Source organism: Acipenser ruthenus, chromosome 27, assembly GCF_902713425.1.
Source record: "Acipenser ruthenus chromosome 27, fAciRut3.2 maternal haplotype, whole genome shotgun sequence".
Taxonomy (NCBI): domain Eukaryota; kingdom Metazoa; phylum Chordata; class Actinopteri; order Acipenseriformes; family Acipenseridae; genus Acipenser; species Acipenser ruthenus.
Window position 1 is genome coordinate 18,058,538 of NC_081215.1, and position 25,088 is coordinate 18,083,625.

General features: G+C 39.3%; 1 protein-coding gene across 1 annotated transcript; it reads left to right on the plus strand.

Annotated features, from left to right (window-relative positions):
• The first annotated feature begins 14,616 nt into the window (after window positions 1-14,616).
• Window positions 14,617-24,632, plus strand: LOC117432469 (L-lactate dehydrogenase A chain-like). Its single transcript, XM_034054429.3, has 8 exons — window positions 14,617-14,749; window positions 19,796-19,933; window positions 20,515-20,632; window positions 21,117-21,290; window positions 21,668-21,841; window positions 22,434-22,551; window positions 23,041-23,164; window positions 23,523-24,632. Exons 2-8 carry the CDS (start codon window positions 19,805-19,807, stop codon window positions 23,685-23,687), a joined length of 1,002 nt encoding a protein of 333 aa, XP_033910320.1. The 5' UTR covers window positions 14,617-14,749; window positions 19,796-19,804; the 3' UTR covers window positions 23,688-24,632.
• Window positions 24,633-25,088: the final 456 nt, after the last annotated feature.

The window sequence follows — 25,088 nt, forward strand, 5'->3', positions numbered from 1 at the left end:
AAGCTCTTAACTTTTCGATTTTTAGTGCTGTAAAATGCTATAAAAGATTCAATGAGGAGTACGAAACAACAAAAGACGACTTACAAGTCCACAAATGGAATGTTGAGTTTTTAATTTCCGGTTTGTTAATTTTATTGGGACGTTTTTTTCTTTCTGAATGTGCCACAGTCAGCAATGTTTTTTATGGTCACCTCAAACACCAACGTCATTACTGTGCTTTTCTTCCGAACATATCAAGTAACCTTTGACCTTTCCAGTAAATGTTGCTCTCCTCACACACACACACACAGACATACAGTAAATGTATGCTGGGAGCTTATAGACAGAATGAGTTGTTGTTTCCTTCCTAGCAGGATTAGTCATTACAATTCAAGGCATTTTGGATGCAGTTTCTGTAAACCCCAGTTGAACAATTCTGCCAAAGCGGTATTCTCGTATCAGGCCATCGAAGCCAGGTGGATTTTGCCTAAGGATATTTATGTCTTCTCCACCAGCGCCTGTAGTTTTGAAAGTCAAGGTGACATCTCTCTTTCAGAGAATTCCCTGCGCCAGTTCGAGGGAAAACGTGATCATGTTTTTAAAAGGGTCCTCCATTGATGAGTTTTGACAAATTCTATATTCTAAATGTGCCTCACTCCCCTTACATATACAGGGTTAATATACTACAGCCCCACATTACTACTGCCCTGCTAAAATCAGAAGTCATTATCAGAAACATCGTCACTTTATGATGTCTTGAATCCCTGTTTTATGGTTCCATTCAATCACACATACTGGGAGATTCCCCAGACGTAAAAAAAATGAAATGTGTCTAATCATTTTAAAAGCTCCTGATTAAATATATTGACTGCACCTCTTGAAATTTTAATTAAATGTCGCTATAGAAACAGTGCTGCATCTTCCCTAGTAGAACCTCATTTGTATTGTATAATTCTTATACAGACAAACTGAATTAATTAGTTGATTGTCTAACAGTCTGTGTACTACTAAGTACTACCAGTAATTTTACTATGGTTGCACTAGCATGCTGTTTACAGTTCTTTCACAAATTCAATTTACCTTGCCTCACTGCACTCCACTTATACTTGCAGTATGCATCATGTTTGCAAACAGTGTTTTTACACCAGCGATTTTCATCAGTTGGTCTGCACTACAGAAAGAGCTGAGATGGTACAAATGTGTCATTTAGTTTGCTCGGCCCATGCATGCTGTTTTTAATGTGCTTGCCATCTGTACACACTACAGACTCACTATATGCACAGCCACTGCAATGATTGTTATCCCTTTTCTTTGCTACCCAAAGGCTACCCATTCTCTTCCCAAATGATCTTCAATGCACACAAAACAATAACCTGTTTCTCCCTGCGATTATTGTTTCTTGCTAGTTTTATACCATTACAATAGTTTTGTTCCTCACTGAAAATGTGTCTTTGCTTTGCGCTTTGAAAGAGGGCCCTAGGTGTCAATCGACAGCTGACAGCTTGACATAAAAACGCCTGCACAGATGGCTTTTCTTCCTTCCCTTGCAGTATAATACATAATACAGGTGGGTCTGCTTTTTGTCTCATTAATTCGATTGCAGACAGGGTCAGGTTCCTGGTGTTTAGCAGGTATTTGCTTATCATCCTTCATTGTCGGTTAACCCAGTTTAGAGCAGATGGGTCGACTTGGTTAACGGTTACACAGATTCAACACTCTTATCCTCAATTGAAACCTGCTGCAGCGCCTCAAAGCATCCTTTATCCAGTTACACTGTGAGACTCAAAATGATGGCAAGATTGGTGTTTTTTATATCTCCCCAGCAGACAGACGAATGCTTGAATATACAACCCCAGTGGTATTTGATCTGAAAAAGAAAAATAACTGCTTAGAAACTTGGGGTAAATCTATACAGCTGTTGACCAACCCGCCTTGGGTCTGCCTTTTGTTGCTGTTTTTAAAAGTACTGTGATGTGCAAGCAGGCTTAAAACAGATATGGGTACACTTTGAATTTTATGGAATTCCATCAAGAAGCTGGAAAAAAAGCATTGGTACTCATGCAGATCTTTTCAACCTTCTAGTGACTCACTCTGGCACAGGATTGGATCCCTTGGGATCAGGGCTAGTTTTCTTGTGCTTTTCAGATTTTCAGTGTCATTTAATGAATTTAATTCTCATCAAAGGTCACTGGCTACAGTTGGCAACAGTGACAGCAGGTGCTATGAGAGCTTCTGTGTGTGCACCTCCGTCCTGACCTGAACACCCCTGTCATTCAGTTCAGCCCTATGCAAACACATGTGACAAAATGCATGGTTGCTTTGTGCTGTAGACACTTGTGGACTGAGACCACCAAACTAATTTCACAGCTGACCTAAGAGCATAGGAATTAGTCACCACCCAGTTGAGTGGAAAAGACATGAAGCTTAAAAATACATTTAGTAAATCTTATCTTGTTTAGGACAGAATTCTACTTCGAAGTTGATTTGCTTTTTTAGGGAATGATTTTCTCAGCTGGGAGTCACAGTGAATGGAAGGCTGCCAAGTGACAGATTTCCCAGAAGCCTGGAACTTTTTTGCAATCATAGTGTCTGCTACGAGGAAGAGGACTGCCTTCAACCTTACGACAAGGAGATTGTGAGAGCAAGCTAAACGCAAGCGCTTCATTACTATTGCAGCCCAGTTAATTGAGAGGCCAGCATACACTTACAGTGCTTACGCAGGCAAGTTCTGACTGAGTTTCAGGAGCTAGCAAATCCCCTGTGAATCTGAGAATAATCAGCACACAGGGGATGATACAGTAAAGCCATCTGGAGCAGCGCAGAAAAAGAAAGAGCGGTAAAACACAAGAACATTCATTTTTAGCTGATTTTGAACATTTCCTCCCAAATTAAATGCTCAACAGTTGTCAATTACAAGTTGATGACAGAAAGCGAAAACTCTTAACTCTTTAATTTATTGGCTCAGTGGAGGATTGCTGCACTAGTTTTCACTCGGAGCCCGTGGGCAAAGTTGTGCCTGTACTGATCCATTAGTAGAGGAACTAAAGTCATTACAATCTACTACTCTCAACTAATCTCTGTTTGTGCCTTTTCAGAAATATATATTTTAACATCACTGTATGTTTTCGGAATATGTAGTTTAATGTCAAGATACAAAAATTATCATGTGCCTCAGCTAAAACAATCTTTCAGCAACATTGGCCAAATGTAAAGGGCTCCTGAGTAGCGCATCCGGTAAAGGCACTCCACCCGGAGTGCAGGATGCACCCTATAGCTTGGAGATCGCCAGTTCAAATCCAAGCTATGCCACTGCCGACTGTGGACAGGAGTTCCCTGGCCAAGCATGGGCGGGGTAGGAGTTAGGTCGGCTGGGGAGTCCTTCGTTCACCGCGCACCAGTGACCACTGTGGCTGGCCGGGCGTCTGCGGGCCAGCCTGTACGCAATTCAGAACTTCTGGATATGGTTGCATGGCGGGTTTGCAGAATGAAGAAAAAAAAAAGCGGACGGCGGACGGCTGACGGCACTCATTTCGGAGGACTTAGTTCGGGGGTTGCAGCGGTGAGCCAGGTTGAATAATAATTGGACATTCCAACATTGGAAGAAAATTGGAAAATTGAAAAAAAAAAATAATAATAATTGGCTAAATGTATTGGTTAAAACCCAGGGTTCAATGTAACAATCGATCAACAGTAGTCCACATCGCAAAACCACCACACACTTAACGCTAATTTGCTGACAGTATAAGGGACTTTCACATTAAGTTTTGTGTCATGGGAGCGCACCATTCTCAGCTCATCAGTCTGCATTACTGTGTCAATATCAATCCCAGGCACCTGTGCAGGAATGGGCAGACCGGTACTAGCTGCATGATTAATAGCGAGCTCTCACCATTTATTTTATTGGTAAACCTTTGGTCCCCTTTGTATTGATCATCTAATGCAGTTTGAAATGTATTGGAGCTGTCCCATTTATACTTGTCCGGACTACCACATCGATAGGGCACACAGTGGAAAACCAGGCCCAGTATGTTATGGAAAGGACATTAATCGTATAATCTCTTATAAATATGGTAGCACAGTGTATAAGGCCTAGGGCAGTTGGCTGTTAGTAAAATGGGTAGCAGATGGTAAAAGTGGTAGTGGACGTGTGAAAGCTGTATTGACCAGAACAGTTTGAATAGGAACACCCGTATGTGGTGGTCTCTTGTCTGTTTCTTAAGTTTTTTTAAACTATTTTGTTACTGATTCCCATTTGGTGATTCACATTGGATCATGCAGTTCTATTACTGTACCTCTGCATGTTTCCAGACAGTATACATTTCCATTCTGACTATGGACTATTCTTTTAGACAGCATTGTTTCTATATACTATCACAGGAGACCTTCCAAAAGGGCTACAATAACATCTGAAAAGCGGTAAACTGAATTTTGGAGCCAGTGGTGAGCAAAGGAAAACAAATGTCTGAAAGTCTTCAGTGTAGACTTGCACTTTCTCCACATTCCTGAGCAGAGGATTCCATTGAACAGGGGTGGAATGATTGGAACAAAACACACTTAACACAGAGCACTAGATCCACATGAAATAGCAAGGGCAGTCCCTCACTAAATGCTCTTCAATGGGTAGGGAAATTCAGACAGGTAAGGAAATTATTTTGTTAGCTCCAACCACTTTACCTGGGGCAGGCCACCTCAGCCCTGTGCAATTTAATCCAGGTTGCACGCTCCACATCCCAGTCCCCAGCCTTCTTCAGGTGTTTAAAGGGGCTCGGAAATATAGCAGGGAACTTCCTTGCCTAGAGCCACACTGCCAGATCATCAATCATTTCCCTTACAGTCAGAAACAGCTTTCGTTTTTAGCTGCAGCTCGATAACAAGCAATGCCTATTCAGCCAGCCCTCGCTGCGAGGGGCATTATGGATTTGTCGCTGTGTAACAAGGACAGGATCAATGAGAGGGAGGGGCACGGGGGCCCGGTGTTGGTTTATGGAGCGGTGGGGGGGGGGGGGGGGGGGCAGACCTGGGTCGAAGTAAAGCCAAGCAAGCCACTGGGAGCAGCAGAGGAGAACAAATTGAGCTGTCCGCTGCCACGACGCCCAGGGTGAGAACTAAATATAGCCAGGCCATTTTGGAGTCAAGTGGAGGGATTTGCACCTAACATGATGGATGTAGAATGGCTCTCGTTGGCTGTAGCACAGTGCCAGAGAGAGAGAGAGAGAGGAGAAAAAGGAGAGGAGAGGAAGGGGGATCTGGATGCAAGGGATAGGAATTCAGCCTGATCTGCACTCAGTCCTGTTTTATGATATTATGATATTACTGACAATTTGGTTAGATCATTAGTTTATATTGCGGATCGATAATTCTGTCATCAGAAGCTAAGAAGGATCAGTGCCACTGCTCCCAAGAAGTTTTGTTCCTCTCTCTTCCTGTAGATAACCAATTTGTCCTCTATCAAGAGATGCTGGGGGGAGGGAATTAAACTGGACATCACTAAATTATTTGTGATAGCAGTATGGATTTATTTTAAAAAAGCCAACAAGTGAAAAACATACCAAGAAAAAAAGAAAAACAGTGTGTGAGAGAGTAAGAACTACCAAGAAGGAAGTCACAAATAATGGGAGTTCAAACCCCTGTCTCATATACTCTCATAACTTGAAGTGTGTGAGTCTCTAGGAGGCTTCAAATCTGATGTAAAAAGAAAATCAATCTCAAAAAGGCTGAATTCATTACACTGACAAAGACTTTTAATTGCTGTAACAATTGGATGTTTAAAATGAATAAGTATGGTTAGGGTTTTAAAGCTATGGAGATAATCTGCTTTAAAATCCAATGAAACATTATCCAAATACATTATTTGACTTGGCTTATCACAATAATGAAATATGATACTCTTAATAACCTTGTTTTACGACTATTGAAAAACTTGCATTGGTATATTGGTATAGTGAATTGCCATCACATTGTTACCTGTACTGGTATCTTACTGGGAAAATATCTAGACCTTTAGGTTGATGATGCCCAGATCTTCCTCTCCGTCCCCTGCTTGACTCCCACATCTCCTTCAGCATCTCAGAATGCCTCTCGGCTATCTCAACTTGGATGCATTCTCACCACCTCAAATTCAACCTCTCTAAATCTGACTTCCTCTCCCTCCTCTTACCTCTCCATCTCAGTATCCCTTGACTATCACTGTCTCTGTCTCCATCTTCTAAAAACCTAGGTGTTATTCTTGACCCCTCCCTCTCCTTCTCTCAACACATCTCATCCCTGACATGCACTTGCTGCTTCTTTCTTAGCAACATCTACCGAATCCATCCTTTTATCACTACTTATTCTACCCAACACCTGGTCCAAGCTCTTTTACTCTCCAGACTGGACTACTGTAACTCTCTCCTTGTTGGTCTCCCTGCTTCGGCTATCCGCCCCCTTCAGCTCATTCAATATTCCGCTGCTTGTCTTGTATTCTCCCAACCTCGCTACTTTGCTACCCCTCTGCTTCGCACCCTCCACTGGCTACCTATCTCTGCTTGCATTCAATTTTAGACCCTTGTTCTTGGCTACCGCTCTCTTTGTCCCACTGCCCCCTCCTACCTCCAATCCCTCGTATCGCCCTACACCCCCTCTCCGCTCCTCCTCTACTGGCCGACTGGTCATGCCTTCCCTCCACTCTCCATCCTCCCGTGCCCACTCTTCTCTTCCCTAGCCCCTCTGTGGTCGAGAGACCTCTGAAGTCTCTCATTGCCTTCCGCCTCCTCAAGACCCACCTGTTTAGACTGCACTTTAGATCACTCAACCTACCCCTCCTACTATGCACGGGACTTGCCTGACCTAAGTACCATGTTCTGGACCCCTCACCTTATGCACTATCCTTGCACTACTAATATGTCATTGTATCTATAACATCTTGTAATCCTAACTCGTTGCTTCCTAGTTCATATTGTATTTTAGTTGTACAATTGCACTTACTGTATACTACACTGTATTTAAATATTAAGCTTGCATTGTGACTCTTTACTGCCCTGTACCACCAATCATCTTCGATAATGGTGTCTGCTAAATAAATAAATCATAATATCCCTTCAGAGACATAGCAGGTTAAGCCATTCCTGTTTTTTTTTTATGAGTTTAATAAGACGCACCTGAGCCTAATCAAGCTCATAGGAAAGCCTGGAAAAACTGCTATACAATTTTGATTTTATTTTACATTTCACGATTGTAGATACCACACCAATGATCTTTCTATAATATATATATATATATATATATATATATATATATATATATATATATATATATATATATATATATATATATACTATTGGGGTACAATATAACATCAAACCGAACCTTCCACACAATGCACACAAATGCAATACACGAGGGAGTTATATATAACCACATTAATTAACTACAGTTATTCAAATTCCATTACAAGCGTGAAAGCCACAGACACGAGGGAGAGCCCCTTTGTCGTTGCTTGGGCTACGCTGCCATCTGGTGGCAGTAAACTCTAATGACATTAAAAATACATTTACATTATGGCATTGCCTAATGGCTGTAGATTCTTTAAAATTCTAAATACTAAAGTTTCAGCTATCTATCTGATTGAGGGATGTCTCTCATCACAAAGAGAGGTGAGTAAGAGTTAAGAATTATGCATTTTGAGATTTTAGAATAAAAATACAAAAAAGAAACAGTAATTAATATTTCCTTAAAGGCGTGCTGAGCCTGATAATGTGTAATTATTTATTCTGCAGCCTGAATGTGAAATTATATTTACAGAATATGACGTTCTGTATACCGAATATGAAGCATTTTCTGTATACTGAGCATGAACGTGCAATTATGTGTGCTGACAGCTTCCGTAATTGTAGATTCGTACCAGGGCAATTACGTTCTGGAACGTGGTTTTCTGTACTCTGCCCACGAAGAGCGCATTACGTGTGGATTTAGTCTGCAGAGAGTGCACGTTTATAAATAACAGTTTTTTTAAAAACAGAAATAGCATTAAGGTATGTGCTTTCAACTGAATTTGTATTTCAATAATGTTGATATTATTACTGTTATTTACTTTTTGTAATTATCCATAAATTATATTTTTTTCAAAATGTGAATACAAATTATTAAAACAAAAAACGTTAAGCAAACAGATAAACGGGTTCGGCATACAGAGGATCATGTTATAGGGAGTTCATGTTTTGGTATTAATATAATAATTATAACGTAGTCCGTTAAGATAACAGCTGACAGGTGTCTGTGAAACAAATATCCACTGCAGTACTGCAAATTAGCAGTAGATGGCACTGTACACACACAAAAAACACCTGTCTTGACACTCAAATAGGCACCCACTATTATAGAATGTCCTGTTATTTTTGGAGTCTACTGCATTTGCATTTACAGAACAGATCTGCATATCATTACCCATGTCACGTAAGCCAATCAAAGCACCTTCTTTCTGAAGTTAATCGTTGTAGGTTGCCTGGACATTGCAATGAAATCAGCTGTCTTAGGAAAGCTTGAGAGGAGGGTTACTGTTTCATTAAATCCCTCTGGCAACCAGTATATTATTTCAGGTCTGCCGATAGTAGTGACTTATTTCAACAACGGAAATCAAGAAAATACACTGTCTCAAGTTTACACAGCAGTAAACTGTTCAGTAAGTGTTAGGAACAAGGAGCAATTATTGTAGGACTAAAAAGGAACTGTAATTAATTTTGTTTCAAATGTTTCTACCTGTATGTTATGATTTTTTAAAGTTCTGAATGAAATCACTACTAAGTGGTAATTCATAAAGTAATTATATATGTTTTTTCCTGTTCGGTAATACTGTTAATAATGGTTAGATCTGAGAGTTAGGCTAAGGTAACACAATTAAATGAAATGTATTATAACAATTGTAATTGAATACATATTGGCAAGCTGTGCTCAGTGATCTCCTCTGCCTTCCAGTCACCTTAGTCAAGCTGCCTGCAGACTCTGGAATGCAGAAGTTTTCATTCACTGTGTTGTTCTATATATTTATATAATTCACTCCTGCAGGAGGCCCAGCTTACCCAGCTGTGAGCAGAACTGCACGTACCTGATGCCAAAGCATCTCTTGACCAAAGTATAGCAGGCTGGATCCTTCTTTAATCATCCACTAACAATCACTTAAGTAAGTAGATTCAATGACATTTTCTTCATTTTTTTCACTCTCCAATTTCCTTTGTATGATGTTTTCAGTCATTTTCTGTGAGTCTATTGCAATTACTCAAATGTATATTTTTTATATGTTCATGTCTAGATGCCTGCCATAGATATACGTAACACATGCTAGATAAAACGAAGTATCTTTAAATTAGTAAGCAGCAGCCCCATCTAGTGCACAAGAGTGTTTTGCCAGCAAATCTAAAGAAAACTTGATCCAAAATGCCAGATGATGCTGCCTCTTACTATTATTAACATACTTTGGCTCATCTAGCTTACAGATGTGCTCAAATTTGTTAGTACCCCTCCACAAAAAAATGAAGAATGTACAATTTTCTCTGAAATAACTTGAAACTGACAAAAGTAATTGGCATCCACCATTGTTTATTCCATATTTAATAGAAATCAGACTTTGCTTTTGATTTTTTATTCAACATAATATTGTAAATAATAAAACAAATGAAAATGGCATGGACAAAAATGATGGGACCGCTAACCTAATATTTTGTTGCACAACCTTTAGAGGCAATCACTGCAATCAAACGTTTTCTGTAGCTCTCAATGAGACTTCTGCACCTGTTAGCAGGTAGTTTGGCCCACTCTTCCTGAGCAAACTGCTCCAGCTGTCTCAGGTTTGATGGGTGCCTTCTCCAGACTGCAAGTTTCAGCTCTTTCCATAGATGTTCGATAGGATTCAGATCAGGACTCATAGAAAGCCACTTCAGAATAGTCCAATGTTTTGTTCTTATCCATTCTTGGGTGCTTTTAGCTGTGTGTTTTAGGTCATTATCCTGTTGGAGGACCCATGACCTATGACTGAGACAGAGCTTTCTGACACTGGGCAGTACATTTCGCTCCAGAATGCCTTGATAGTCTTGAGATTTCATTGTGCCCTGCACAGATTCAAGGCACCCTGTGCCAGGCGCAGCAAAGCAGCCCCAAAACATAACCGAGCCTCCTCCATGTTTCACTATAGATATGGTGTTCTTTTCTTTGAAAGCTTCATTTTTTCGTCTGTGAACATAGAGCTGATGTGACTTGCCAAAAAGCTCCAGTTTTGAATCATCTGTCCAAAGGACATTCTCCCAGAAGGATTGTGGCTTGTCAATATGCATTTTAGCAAATTCCAGTCTGGCTTTTTTATGTTTTTCTGTCAAAAGTGGAGTCCTCCTGGGTCTTCTTCCATGGAGCCCACTTTTGCTCAAAAAGCAACGGATGGTGCGATCAGAAACTGACGTACCTTCACCTTGGAGTTCAGCTTGTATCTCTTTGGCAGTTATCCTTGGTTCTTTTTCTACCATTCACACTATCCTTCTGTTCAATCTGGGGTCGATTTTCCTCTTGCGGCCGCGCCCAGAGAGGTTGGCTACAGTTCCATGGACCTTAAACTTCTTAATGATATTTGCAACTGTTGTCACAGGAACATCAAGCTGCTTGGAGATGGTCTTGTAGCCTTTACCTTTACCATGCTTGTCTATTATTGTCTTTCTGATCTCCTCAGACAACTCTCTCCTTTGCTTTCTCTGGTCCATGTTCAGTGTGGTGCACACAATGATACCAAACAGCACAGTGACTACTTTTCTCCATTTAAATAGGCTGAATGACTGATTACAAGATTGGAGACATGTGTGATACTAATTAAAGAAACTAATTAGTTTGAAATATCACTATAATCCAATTATTTATTATCTTTTCTAAGGGGTACCAACAAATGTGTCCAGGCCATTTTAGAATATCTTTGTAGAATAAGCAATAATTCATCTCTTTTCACAGCTTCTTTGCTTTATTCTATGACATACCAAAGGCATGCAAGTATACATGATAAAATAGCTTTTAATTTCATCACTTTTCAGGAGGAATGAAGCATTATTTCAATGAGCTGTAAGGGTACCAACAAATCTGAGCACGTCTGTATGTTTCATATATCTGTGGCAGGCAACTGGAACTGAACAAGGGATCCTGAACTCAGATGAAAGCACCTTGCAATAAGAATCACTCTGAATGATTAAAAACATCATACAAAGGGAAGGGGACAGCAATGAAGCTTAAATGTGTAGTACTGTACACTTACAGTATTAAATAGACCACCTCCATTGTCTTGCTTGCTCCGTGCCAGCTGACACCATGCATGCATAACAATACTGGGAGGAAATGACAAACAAACGGCAGAGGCAAAACAAACGGCACCCTCTGAATCACCAGCAGACCATAACCAGTGGTGCCAATGTGGCGCTATGGCGTGCCAGGGTACCTCATATAGTGCTAGCAAAATTCAAATCTGACGCCAGTAGCCATGTTTATTGAAAATAATGATGTTAGTTTCTCATTGTGTCTACGTGTTACCATTCAGCCTATGGTGCATGCCGTTATAACTGTCCTTGTGCTACTGTTACCCCTTGCGTAGCCTATGCAGTGCCACTGAAAATCAATTAAACTGGTGCTCGTTCCTTATATTTTCTCCTCTGTTTTATTCCGGCCTGGTTCTCTCACACACGGTTTCTGTTGCATACTGATTCCCTGCTGCTCTCTTGGCTTCCCTTTTTGCCAGAGCAGAGAGCTCCCTGAATCACATGTCCAGCCAGCAATCCCCTCCTCTCTGTCTGCACTGCCAACAATACGTCTTTCAGCAAACTGGGGTGATTCCTTAAAGCTGCAGTACCCAGGTTTTACTATCAGTGAGAAAGGTTTTGAAACACGTTTATTATGCAGCAACATAAAAATGCAATATGCAATATGCATATAGGATTGTATATGGTTATAGCAATAATATACACTTTTAGTTGCCCATTAGCTACCATTGCACTTTAATACAAAACTATTGCATTGCCATTGAAGATCGTTTGGTAAGAGTAATGCCCTTTATCTTTGGTACAAACACGCAGAAAAGATTCCAGTTGATTCTGCAAGAATCAGTGGTAAGAGTGTCTCACGCTATGGTTCCTTTTGTAGTGCTAAACACCACCATCGCATATTTAACACGATAAATCAACCTACTTTCACTTTCAGCAAACTATTTGTCAAGGTGATGTGCAAATGAGCTTTGAAAGCGAGTCTGAGGAACGTGAAGAATGAGGTCCTGCTATTGTTATTCTCACAAGGCGTTTAGATGGGTGTAGCTTTCAGTATAATTTGACACTGCTGGGAACGGTCCAGGACTGAATTGAAGAGGTGGTTCTTCATGGTAAAATTGTTGTGCGTTGCTTGGCTGGCTATGGAAAAACACAGATCTTAGCTGATTACTTTTGGTGCACCCTAGATACAATAAAAAAAAATGAGAGATATGAATTCTAAAGACAGTGACGTCAGTCAGCGTGACATTGCAATAAGATGGCTGTTTTAAACTTCCTGAAGTAACAATTAAGGTAGATTTATAATTTCCATTCCATCTTTGGAAGCTAGGCAACACAAACATCCTGGAGTAAGTTGTACTGTAAGCAGTTGCACAATATGTGTTGTGCAATTTTAGCACATGTGGCAAATGTGAAAGTGCTTGTCAGCTTTACACAATACATATTTGTACTGTATTTGTCAATGAAAGACCAATATGGACAGTTTAAAAAAGTCTCTCTCTCTCTCTCTCTCTCTCTCTCTCTCTCTCTCTCTCTCTCTCTCTCTCTCTCTCTCTCTCTCTCTGTCTGTGTGTGTGTGTGTGTGAGAATTATGACAAACAGGACAACTTTTTTTCATTCACATAATAGTGTGCCGTAGAGAGTACTAGTGGTTTGAGATGAGGACCAGCATTAAAAATGTTCTGTGGGTGAATCTAAGGTCAGCCAAGCCTAATATGGCATACACCATTATAGTAATTACACCACGAATTACAAATACAGTTGTAACATATTTAATGAATAAACTTATACTGTCTCTTACACAAAACTGGGTGTGTGTAAATGGTGATGCCACACAGTCTGCAAACACAGGAAGTGAGCCATGCAACAGTCAGGTTAAGAGCTAGTTTTGTTACTGAGATCAGCCTGCAAAGCACATTCAAATCAGTTTCCAGTTAACATCTCCACGCTTCAACACACAATGTCCACGTCATTGTGTTCTGATAGGAAATTACCATGATTCAGACAAGTGACCTTAATTAAAATTCCGAGGACCAGATTTCACCCCAGATTTGGCATATTCCTTAACTGTTGCTGAAACTTCACCATAAACTGGGGTCATCTGGGGTACAGTCTTAAGAAAAATATATTACTACTGCAAAAAAATAATTGGACTTGTACATTGTTTTTTATTTTCCGTACACAATTTTTGAGTAGAAACTGTTTCATTTAAACACCTCCAGCAAGGGTTTTCATCTCAGATAATCCAGTGTCGTCATTTTAAAAGAAATAAAGTAGAAACAGCAGATTTTTAAGAATCTGTCAATTAAATTAACTTCTATACTATTGTTGGCTTCTTTAATATCACATTGTCTTTAAACAACCTCTGGCTGATGAGCCTAATAATAGTTTAATCAAGGCCTTGGAGCGTAGTCCAGCGATCTGATTCATCTTTATGCACAGTTAAGTAAGCCACATACTATAAGGTTGCAACTTGTAAGTGTATGAAGACAGAAAATACAATTTTCCAACTTAACCTTGGTTCACAGCAATACCAAAAGTTGATCATGTTCAAAATAAAGCTACATTTTTCACAATCATTTAATATTGCTGTTAGTACATGTATTAAATAATGTAACAAAAGTGTGCAGAATTCAACTACACATTTTCAGCCCAGTAGATAACTCTTACTAGTACTGTCTATGCAAACCATGCTACCGGAAATTCCAACACTGATACTGTACAAGGGCTCTGCACTCAAACTGGCTGGGGAATTCCAATGCAAGGGCCAGTAGAGGGCGCTGATTCATGAACTACCTAACATGGCTAGCATTTGTCTTGAAGAAAGGTTTCATTCACATGCATAAGACAATCAAACCTTTATTAGAGACCACAAGTACAGATGGATCACCTGTCTGTAGCCACCACTGTAACGAATCTGTATTTCCCATGTCCCTATGTAACTATGTAATAACCAGCTGTCCAGAAAGATCACCTGCCTATAACTGGTCTGATGCCCCCCTCTTAATAACATATTATAGATGCACACCCATCACTCTATGTAAATTTCTTTAATTAAAATGATGGTATTATTCTTCTAATCAGATAGACTTTCATAACACAGCTCTCTGCATGATGTTCACTGCGCTTGACTGAGCAGGTACAGAAAAAATAAAAAGATATACAGATTGTTGAGCTTTATAATATTAGTACAGTATGTTAATACACATATTTTAAAAGACACCAGGAAATAGCTATTTTACAAAATGGAAATGTAAAAATAACTACCACATAATGCATCTTTTACCACATAATGCATCATATTTTCAAGATCTGGACGTGCCAAAGTCCACGGACTACAATCCACGCCCCTTAATGAATATGTAAAGCAGGTACTGGCGTCACCGGCAAGCAGTTTCTTTAAATAACGTCAGCACGTCCACTCGCTGATTACTCGTGCAAAGCATCACTCAAGAGTCCCTGGAAGACGTAGTTACTGTATCGTTGTCCAGTATCTTAACCGCAGTTTTACTAAGGTAAGCTGAATTCGCCTGACTAGAAACGGTGTCATCTGGACAAGCCAGCTGCATATTTGTCTTCTTATTTTGCTAGTTTTCATTCACATGAAATTAGACGTTCTGCAAAAAAAATGACATGACGATGCGCAGCCTGCGTGATGCAAAGGAGAAGAAATGGGCTGGTCTGCTGGAGAAACGACATTACCAAGTTTACATGTATATTCTTGTAATAATGAGTATTCGATGTTAATAATTTAAACCGAAACTACACTGTACGTGATAAATAAATATGAACGGATTATATTTTTTTTATATTTATGATTTATTTGTGGCCTGGAGGCCTGGAATACACAGTGTATGTATTATTGTATTCTGGTATAAATTACACACACACACACAAAGTACCGTTTATTATTTATTCCACATTCCTACAATATTTATCATTTATGTTTACAAATATTATTCAAGCATTCTGTAGGTTTTAAAAGTGGTAAAAAATAATAGATTTATATCATTTCTATACATAATTGTGATAACGTTGCACATTGATAGCGATAGCGCAACACATTGCATTAACACGATTTTAAATTTAAAAAAAAGGAGTTTGATTTCACTGGAGCCGGATCATGAAGTTCGGCTGTATTAAAGTGGATCAGGGTCGGATTCTACTCACTCGTCATTGTCATGCTGTATGTAACGTAGCAAGACAAATTAACCAGTGAAAATCAACTACGTGAACGCCATTCAGTTACTGTATTTCAAACCATTATTTTTTTTATTATGATCCGAAGTGCATACTATACTAAAGAAAGAAAAGAAATGAAGAGACTTGTGCAACAACGCAAGTGCTTGGCAGATTTGGCAAATGTGTGGTTCCTAAAGATATTTTTAGCAGTTGATTCGGTAAATAAGTAACTTCGTGATTCTCTTAACTGTTTAAATTGTGCACTGCAGATGTATCAAGGCTTGCCATAATGTATTTTGTTTGTCTATTTTATCCCCGCACTGGAAATTTGACAAATTGGATGGCGCACCAGGGTACCTAGCAACATTAAAATCTGACGCCAGTAGACATGTTTAATTTTAGCTCAATTCGATTTCTACTATTCGAGTTAGATCTAAAGCGTTTGAGGTCACCTTAAATTAAACATTGCTATTGACTGTCCCAGTTTGTGTCCTCTTCATCACCATCTTGTCTGCCTTCCTAGTTGTAATTGATTACAGAATCGCCCATAAAGAACATAAGAAGATAAGAAAGTTTACAAACTGAGAGGTGGACATTCAAAAGGAGGCACTGTGGTCCAGTGGTTATATAAAAATTAATTTATTATTATATCAGTGTTATTATTAATGCATTTATTTATTTATACTACAGGATTGTTTGATTAGCATTATATTATTCTATCCTATTCTAACGGTACATTACATTTCGTGGGGTGAGAGGATTGATGAGGAGGTGGGTGTGTGAGAAATGGGGGGCGTGACTCGGTGATGAAGGTTAGATCACGTACAAAATGTATCATATTTCCGGGTACGTTACACTTAACTCACATAAAAACTATCTGAAAACAATACTTAGACAACCCCTAAACCACAATCCAGACCCCTTTATTATTATTTAAACAGCGTTTGTTTGCCCGCGCGCAACCTGTACTGGACACTAGTCCAAGTCGTAATAGACTTCTTATTATTTGAACATCGTTTTTTTGGCTGCGCGCCACCTACTGGCTACTAGTAGTACAGCGCCGCCTGAGATCCGACGTTCATTGAAGGAAAGTGGTAATATTTTTTGTATATTTTATAAATATCTTTATAATTTCAGTATATTGTTTTTTTTATTTGGCCTATAAGGTTTAAGGATGACATCTGGCGGATTTCGCTGTTTTAAATATGTGCGTTAAGTGTAACGTAACCAAATTGAGTACGAATATCTTTATAATTTCTTTGGTAGGTGAAATGGTAGCCGTATCACTGATACTATCAGTCCAGGGATTTTAGACAAAGAGAATGAGAGGTGATACCTTTTGTTGGACTAACTAAGCAATAATTAATCACAAGCTTTCAAAACCTCAGAGGTCTCTTCTTCAGGTGAAAGTAGGAAAGAGAGATTGATGTTTACATTCAAAGGTGGCATCAGAACTTTAACAAAAGTAACCTGTTTGAATCATTACAATTCTAATACTGTCAGAAAAAATACTGTCAAAAAATGTATGTCGGAAAAAAACGTGTAGCCACACAATAAACAAAGACAATAATAACAAAAACAAAATAAATATGCGAGTTAAGTGTAACGTTATCATATTTTCTTGATTATAGAAGTGACCACCAATTTATTAGCTCTCCCCTATGGTCTTTTTCATATATTACCTGCAGCCTTCATCTATCTAACCTCATTTTTTTCAGGCTCTTTTTTCCCCAGCGTTGTGATTCACGTTAAATATTTGAGCAACACGGTTAATCCAAGGGGTATTTATTTCAAAATGAGGCTACAGATTATAGGTTAATCCAAGGGGTATTTCTTTCAAAATGAGGCTACAGATTATAGATTTGTAATGTACGATGGGATATGTCGTTTTTAATGCTCATTTTCCGTTTTTTGTGGTATGATGGCGGTTTAGATCTAACTGATTACAGAGAGTAAATTTGGTTTCAGTGCACAATTCGACATGACGTTGCGTTACTGCGGTGACTTAAATCATGTATCTATTTATTGATGTTTTTATTTACAGGCATTTGTTTGTTTTGAGATTTCTGTATGAACGGTACAGTCATAATGATACAGATCATTTACACTGTAGACTAGGAGGAATGCATAATTTGTAAGTACCTGCGAATTTGTGCTACAGTGTTGTCTAGTGTTTCTTATCTGTTGTAATAATAATTATTTACAATCCACGTACAGGAGGTGCTTTATAATATTTTCATACAGTCCTTAAGTAACAGTAACCGCTTGGATTGTCAGAATTTATAGGAATCAGTCTGAGCTAGCAGCAGTTTAATGTTATGTTTAAGGATGCAATATAATACCTACAGTACTATGAATATTGAAGTGGGTTAATTCACTGGTTTCACAAATGCTGTTTTAAATTGACAGTCAGTTGTAACCTTACTTACTGTGCAGAATCTTTAATTTTAGAAATTAATTTAGAAACAGTATTATATATAGTATTGTATTAAAAAAAAAACAAAAAAAAAACTGCCATATTTACAGACTGTTTCAAAATGAGAGGGCAAGTCAAGCTGTTGAAAAGCAGACCCTGCCTCAAGGAGTGCTGTCTGCCATTTCATGATAGGCTGTAGCTTTTGAAGGTCAAAAATCATTCACAGTGAAGGTCATGTGGTCAGTGCTAGATAGGTTCAAATAGCTGGGTACTGCTTTGGAACATCCACACTCCTAGAATCATTTTTTTTTCATTTTTATCTTGAAAACTCTTAACAATCCCATTAAAATTTATAATTTAATATTACTCCCCCATTATGTATACAGAATACTTAAGTTTTCACATTTAGTTTTCCTCTTTACTAGGCTGACAGTAATGGTTGTGTACTTGTGGTTTAATGGTAAGATAATGGCTGCAATTGTAAGAGCCAATCTAATGGCACCACAGTTAACATTTCCATGTTTTGATATAGCAGTTTACTGCTATACTTTGGTACAATACCAATATCAGTGTTTCACTATATAATAGTTGTTTCAAAGCTATTTTATTAATGCTGTGGTCTGCAAATTCTCAATAATGCACATGCTGAAAATTAATTTATTGAGTACAATTCTACACCAGTTTTACAAGGAAGATCAATAGCAGTTCAGCCCACGCACAATACAATGCTTTATTTGAGATACTTATAACTGAACTGGCACACGGCAGCCCTGTGTTTAGTTAACAGCTTTAAATATGAGAGATTCTTAAATGTTTTTGCTGTAATTGCAGTCTTTTGTTCTGTAAAGAGAATAATAAGCCAGTGTTGATCAGAGATGCCCAGAATGGAGCAGAATGTTTAGCAGCCTGATACCAGAGACTGTGGGAATAAAAACATTTCTGAATGATGTCATTCCAGTCTGAGAAGGCGCTGTCACTTAAACAAATGGGTCAAACCAATAACTATTTGATTGTACGCCAAGCAGATAGATAATTGTATTGTGAAACTATAAGATGTCAGTGACATGCTTTCATTTTTTTCCAGCCAGTTTACTATTTGAATCCTGTTTTGCATGCGACCTTAAAACAGCACAATTGGTCAAAACACATACTTTATATTCAGAGATACTAAAACAATCATCAACACTACAGCAGAGACCTATAGCTATAGTCTTGGGTTGTCTAGTAATGTTTCTTCTCTCATATTATCCTCTGTTTAAATAAATATTGAAACTTGTTTAAAATGGAATCCAAGTGGCTTAGCAAACAGTAAACTTGGCACATCAAGTGCAAACTTGACTTGCACCTAGTTATGAGTTGGTTTCTATGGAAGCCATTGAGTGTAGCGATCCCTCAAATAGAAACTTGGTTGGATTTGTAACAAGAAGAAAAGGCAGCTAGAAAAAACAAACTAGGTGGCTGCTATGGCTTGGTAATAAAGCAATAAACACTCTTTGGTTACTGTAACTACATAATTCCACAAATAAGCTATTCTGGCTGCAAAGATAATGGAAGTCATTGGGGGGTGTGAAAGAATGCAGATATTGATATGGAGCATATCACAGCACCATGTCTGTTCAGTGACATTTTGGGAGCCCACTCTGTATCTTATGTAATGGTAGCTGCTTCCCAAAGTTAACATAGTGGAGTAGTCAAGCTAGCCTCAAGTGACTGTACTGTGATTGTATAGAAGTCTACCGTTTGTTTTTAAGCACTAATAAACTCATTTTCTCAGTGCATACAGTATATTACTATGTTTTTATGCACATGCATGTTTTCAGTTGTATTTGGAGGTCATTTTTTGCTTCTTGCTTTAGAATAATTAAAGAGTTCTCAATGCATCGAATGTTGTTTATTATTTCCTGCCTGATATTTGATTATGGAATTGATTGCTGATTGCACCTCTACTTTTGTGTCTCTCCAGTTTACAGAGATGGCAACTGTGAAGGAACAGCTGATCGAGCATGTGATGAAAGACGAGGCTTCCATCCCTCGTAGCAAAGTGACAGTGGTAGGCGTGGGAGCCGTGGGCATGGCCTGTGCCGTCAGCATCCTCACCAAGGTGAGTTGAACACACTGGAATGGAGCTAGGATTCAAACACAATTTCAATTGCTGCACCCTAATAAGTACTTTGGTTTAATTGGTTAATCCCAGCACCTCAATTTGCTACTGGTCCTTGAAGGAAGTCATCTGTATTCTGTGATACCAGCCAGGCACTTCAGTGCTCGGACTGAAATTGCCAGTCAGGATTAATTTGTTTTGAAGGGCAGGTGAAAAGAATAACTCAGCTGTGAGGCTGTTTTTGCAGAGAGCAGCAGTCTAGAGCATGCACGCAAAAATGACTGTACGCATGCTAGGGGCAATCAAGCCTTTGTTCTCTTGATAGAAGCTCAGTCGGGGCAGGCAGGCATGAAGAGGACATTCTGAAGTAGATGGGGGGTACTGAACGATTTCTGCATGAACTGTGTAAAGGGTTGGGGTTGGTTATTTAGTAGGTCCTGCTTAAATCCTCTTGAAATTGTTTGCGGACCCTTGGAGTTTTGCTTCCCTTACCTTCGAGAAACTGTATGTCTACTTGCTGGCTGAGCTTCTCTGTTCCTTGGCTGTCCAGTCTTAACCCCTTCCTCCCATGTGCCCTGCAGGAGCTGACGGACGAGCTCGCCCTAGTCGATGTGATTGAGGACAAGCTGAAGGGTGAGATGATGGATCTGCAGCATGGAGGACTTTTCTTGCGCACCCCAAAGATTGTCGCTGACAAAGGTGAGGGGTTGAACACCCAGGTCACAGGGACAGCACCACTAAGAATCTGGAGGCACAGTTAGAATAAAACAGACATTAAGTAGAAATGCATGTAGAGGGTAAATGATGTGATTCTATGATAAAGGATCAAACATTACGGGAAATCTAGGGTATTGCCAAACTTTTCCTATTGCTGAATTTTCTTCTTCTCATTTCTTGTATATACATACCTAGTCGCCCATTCTAATAATTTTTATTCAATAAAGAACTGCTCATATACACAATATCCTAAGAGCTTGGGTAACGAATGACCCATTTGCTGAACCTAACTAGTTTTATATTGTATATTTATAGCGGTGACACATGTTTGTACTGACTATACTTTGATTGATAACCGATTAGCAGTAGTGTTATGCTGCAGTGGTCCATGAGATGGAAAAGGGGAAGGCAGTACTGTAAGCATGGTTCTTTGTCTCTAAGTGTGCATGGTCTTTCTCCTCCCTAGACTACAGCTGCACAGCCAACTCCAAGCTGGTGGTGGTGACAGCTGGCGCTCGTCAGCAGGAGGGCGAGAGCCGCCTGAACCTGGTGCAACGCAACGTCAACATCTTCAAATTCATCATCCCCAACATCGTCAAGTACAGCCCCAACTGCATCATCCTCGTCGTCTCCAACCCAGGTGAGAGGAGCATCTGAGAGGGGGGCTGGAAACAGACCCCCCTGCTTTCCCATTTGCAGCCAAAACAACCAGGCCTAAATACAGCCTGTTAACACAAACTGGTTTGGAATAATAAAAAAGGGTTATAATTGAATTTTGTTTAACTTATCTATTCAAGTATCAAAACCGATAAAAACTGGTGCAACATCACAGAGAACAACTCTGGTTCTTAGGGTTAATATCAAAGCTAAGTAATATCAAAATAAAGGGAAGGCAACTCGCATTTCAAAAAATACTTTATTGGTTTCGTCTTAAAATTACCTTAATCAGGGTATCTATTCAAATATCAGCAATAAAATAATCTTGCTGATGACCTGCTCTTGTCCTTTCCTCTCCAGTGGACATCCTGACCTATGTAGCCTGGAAGCTGAGTGGCTTCCCCCGGAACCGTGTCATCGGCAGCGGCTGTAATCTGGACTCCGCCCGCTTCCGCTACCTGATGGGAGAGAAGCTGAACCTGCACCCGTCCAGCTGCCATGGCTGGGTCATCGGGGAGCACGGAGACTCCAGCGGTGAGTCTGTCTGTGTCTATCTGTCATACATCTACAGCATTTCCCATAAAATATTGGCAATATCATATTCCGCTTAGGACTTTCTCTGTTAAATCTTGTGGCCACACACTGTTGACTGTCTTGCACCACACATTAAAATGATTTGAACAAATCTGTTTATGAACAATGCCTGTGTTCCCATCTTGTCAATTAAGAAAATTGAGTTAAAAAAGACAAACAGTTCAAGGACTTTTGTCTAAAGCAGTTTTAGGGTGATAGCACAGGGAGAAATTTCTGATCCAGCACTCTGGTGTAACCAACCTGATATTACACAGATTAATGATACGTCATATAATCTGCACTGCAGAATAAATCTGTTTAGCTACAGAGAACATCCAACCTCAGACAGTTTACAAGGACTATACCCTGAAAGACTAGAAAACACACTGCTTTTTAATCAGAATAATGTTATTATTAAAATTAACTGATTATGTAAGTCACACTTACCTGTATCTTAAGAATCACTCAATAAACTTGGTATGGACATTACTTAGTGCAAAGCATTAACAGTGTGAAGTATGGATTGTGACAGTGTGTTGTTTCCTCCCCACAGTACCCGTATGGAGTGGGGTGAATGTCGCTGGTGTCTCCCTCAAGAATCTGAACCCTGATATGGGCACAGACAAGGACAAGGAGAACTGGAAGGCGGTCCACAAGCAGGTGGTGGAGAGGTGAGCAGCTAAAGTCATCCTGCCTAATTCCTTGCAATGTGTAGGGTCCAGACTAGTTTGTAAACCAGTTTAAATCAACACAAACTCATTTTTAAGGTGTTATCACAGCTTGCTTCCCAGCTACAACTACTTTTATAAAATAGTTTTTAAATCCCCATTTCCATTATAAATGGAAACAGAACGAGAAGGCTATACCCTTATAAAAAGTAGCCTGCTGTATATGGTTGGGTAAAAGCATGCAGCAAAGTGCAGTAAAGCAAAGACATTAAATTGGTAAATTACAGAATAGCATTGTCAAAATCATTGTTAACCATGTGAGAGTATATGCATGATATAAGAATGGTAAAGCATATTAAATTTTGTGTGAAATAACAGTGCAAATTTACCATGCTAAACATTAGGATGCAGTTGTAATACTGGCCCACTGTACACTGAGCTCTGTGTCTCCCTTGCTGATCCACTTTATCTCCCTCTGTCCCCCCCCTGCAGTGCCTATGAGGTGATCAAGCTGAAGGGCTACACCTCCTGGGCTATCGGCATGTCCGTGGCCGACCTGGTAGAGACCATTCTGAAGAACCTGAGGAAGGTGCACCCCGTCTCCACCATGGTCCAGGTGAGTAGTTCTTCTTAAAAGGGGTGCTTTTAAATCGGATGGCTTTTGAGCAATATATGGCTTATTGAGCTCCACAAGGTGGCTGTTTAGAAGTATCCCATTTAATATTTTTAATGGGTTTGAATAGATTGCAGTGGCAATCAGTCATCTTAGGTAGAAGCAAGTCCAGTTAAAATGCAGCTTATCGACATTGTGTTTTAAACAAAGTTTAATGAGTAGAAAACGACTGAAGTTATCTTGTAACATTGATTGAAGTTGTATGATTGAATTGTAAAGCTCTCCTGTGTGGTGGAAAGGTCTTGTATAAATTCAAGTTGCCTGGTTAAAGTCTTTCGTTCTCCTGCCCTCCTCTCTACAGGGAATGCACGGTGTGAAGGATGAAGTTTTCCTCAGCGTCCCCTGTGTTCTGAGTAGCTCCGGCCTCTCAGATGTGGTCAAGATGACTCTGAAATCCGATGAAGAGGAGCAGCTGAGGAAGAGTGCAGACACCCTCTGGGGGATCCAGAAGGAACTGAAGCTGTAATCATGTCCTCTAGCTCCACCCCCACCCAACCCTCCCACAGCAAACCACAAACCGCCAGCATAGTGGTTCTAGGGAGGAGCGTCCCTCTTCACAATTACATCAAACAGAGGCATTTGTATGTGTGTGTACGTGCTTTTCTGTACTGTTTTCGTCTTCCTTGCACTCCTTGTAGAAAAATTAATAAAAGGCAGTTTTAAACGGTTTTGCATGCAAGTCGGCTCATTTGGCGCCAAAACCATTCCTTTCACCATGTGCACTCCAAACACAGTATTAAGCAGCCTGTAGCCAATTTCAAACTGGTAAAAGCTTGTGAGAGGCCATGGTACTATACTGTACAAGAACACTGGCTGTTACAACTAAAATATGTATTTTCCAAAATCTAAAAGTATTCAGGGGGTTGGAGGAAAATTGTTGTATTATTCATATTTTGATATGTGATTATTATTTTTTTTTTTAATTTCAATGAGAGGTTCTAGTTTTTTAATTACATCTCCACCCCCAGCAAACTTAAAAATGTTACAATTTGAGATTTACAACTGGTTTTAGATGGGTGGGGTATGCAGGTACTGTGCAAACAATATAACAACAGTATAGAAGCAGATACGCCAAGTATTTCACCGGTAGTATTTGAACTTTTATTTTTTTATGAAAATGAGTGAAAAGTTTGTGAGCCACAAAGTAATCAACTTGCTGCAAACGTCTGGGCAATTTTAGATAAGGAAACGGCAGTCTGCTTTTTAGTATTTTATGTGTTCATTTATTGAAATGTTCGTTGGAAGTTTTTTTTAAATTTTGTCTTTAGAAGTACCCATTGTTTCACTCTGTATCCCATCATATGGTGTTGCTGTGCAATGGAAAATGAAGTGAAATGAACTAAAGAAAGCTCGTTGGCTGTCTTGTATAAGCACCCGCTCCAGCACCAAATAAAATTCCAGGATAATCCACTGCATCTTGTTTTGTATTTTATTTCTCTGCTTTTGTGGTTCTTTTTATTAGTGCAGTATGGTCTCATAACATCCATAAAACTTAAGAAGCAAGTGAAGTAGACTAATGTTTCGGCTAGTGCCTTAATCAGTGATTTTTATTTGGAACATAATTATTACATGTACACATTTTATTGGTTTTTGGTTTATGAAACTGAAATCCAGAGACGTTTAGAAAATGGATTTTAAAAACTGATAGCACTGCCTAAGGTAATTAATGTTAGATTGCCTTTCAGGCTTGTTTTACATACATTTCTGATTTAGTCTAATATGGAACAAAAAAGTTGGCAATGCAAGATAGCAAGTATTGGATTATAGCGCTGTGTATTATGCACAAAATACATCTTTGTGGTATATTTGTTAACATTCAGGTTTGTCTTGAAGTGTAACTAGTCTGGCCACCAGATTTCATAGGTCA

Coding starts and splice junctions, on each gene's coding strand:
- LOC117432469 (XM_034054429.3), top strand. CDS start 19,805: ATGGCAACTGTGAAGGAACAGCTGATCGAGCATGTGATGAAAGACGAG. Junction 21,291..21,667: donor CCTCGTCGTCTCCAACCCAG/GTGAGAGGAGCA, acceptor TTTCCTCTCCAG/TGGACATCCTGACCTATGTA. Junction 21,842..22,433: donor GGAGCACGGAGACTCCAGCG/GTGAGTCTGTCT, acceptor TCCTCCCCACAG/TACCCGTATGGAGTGGGGTG.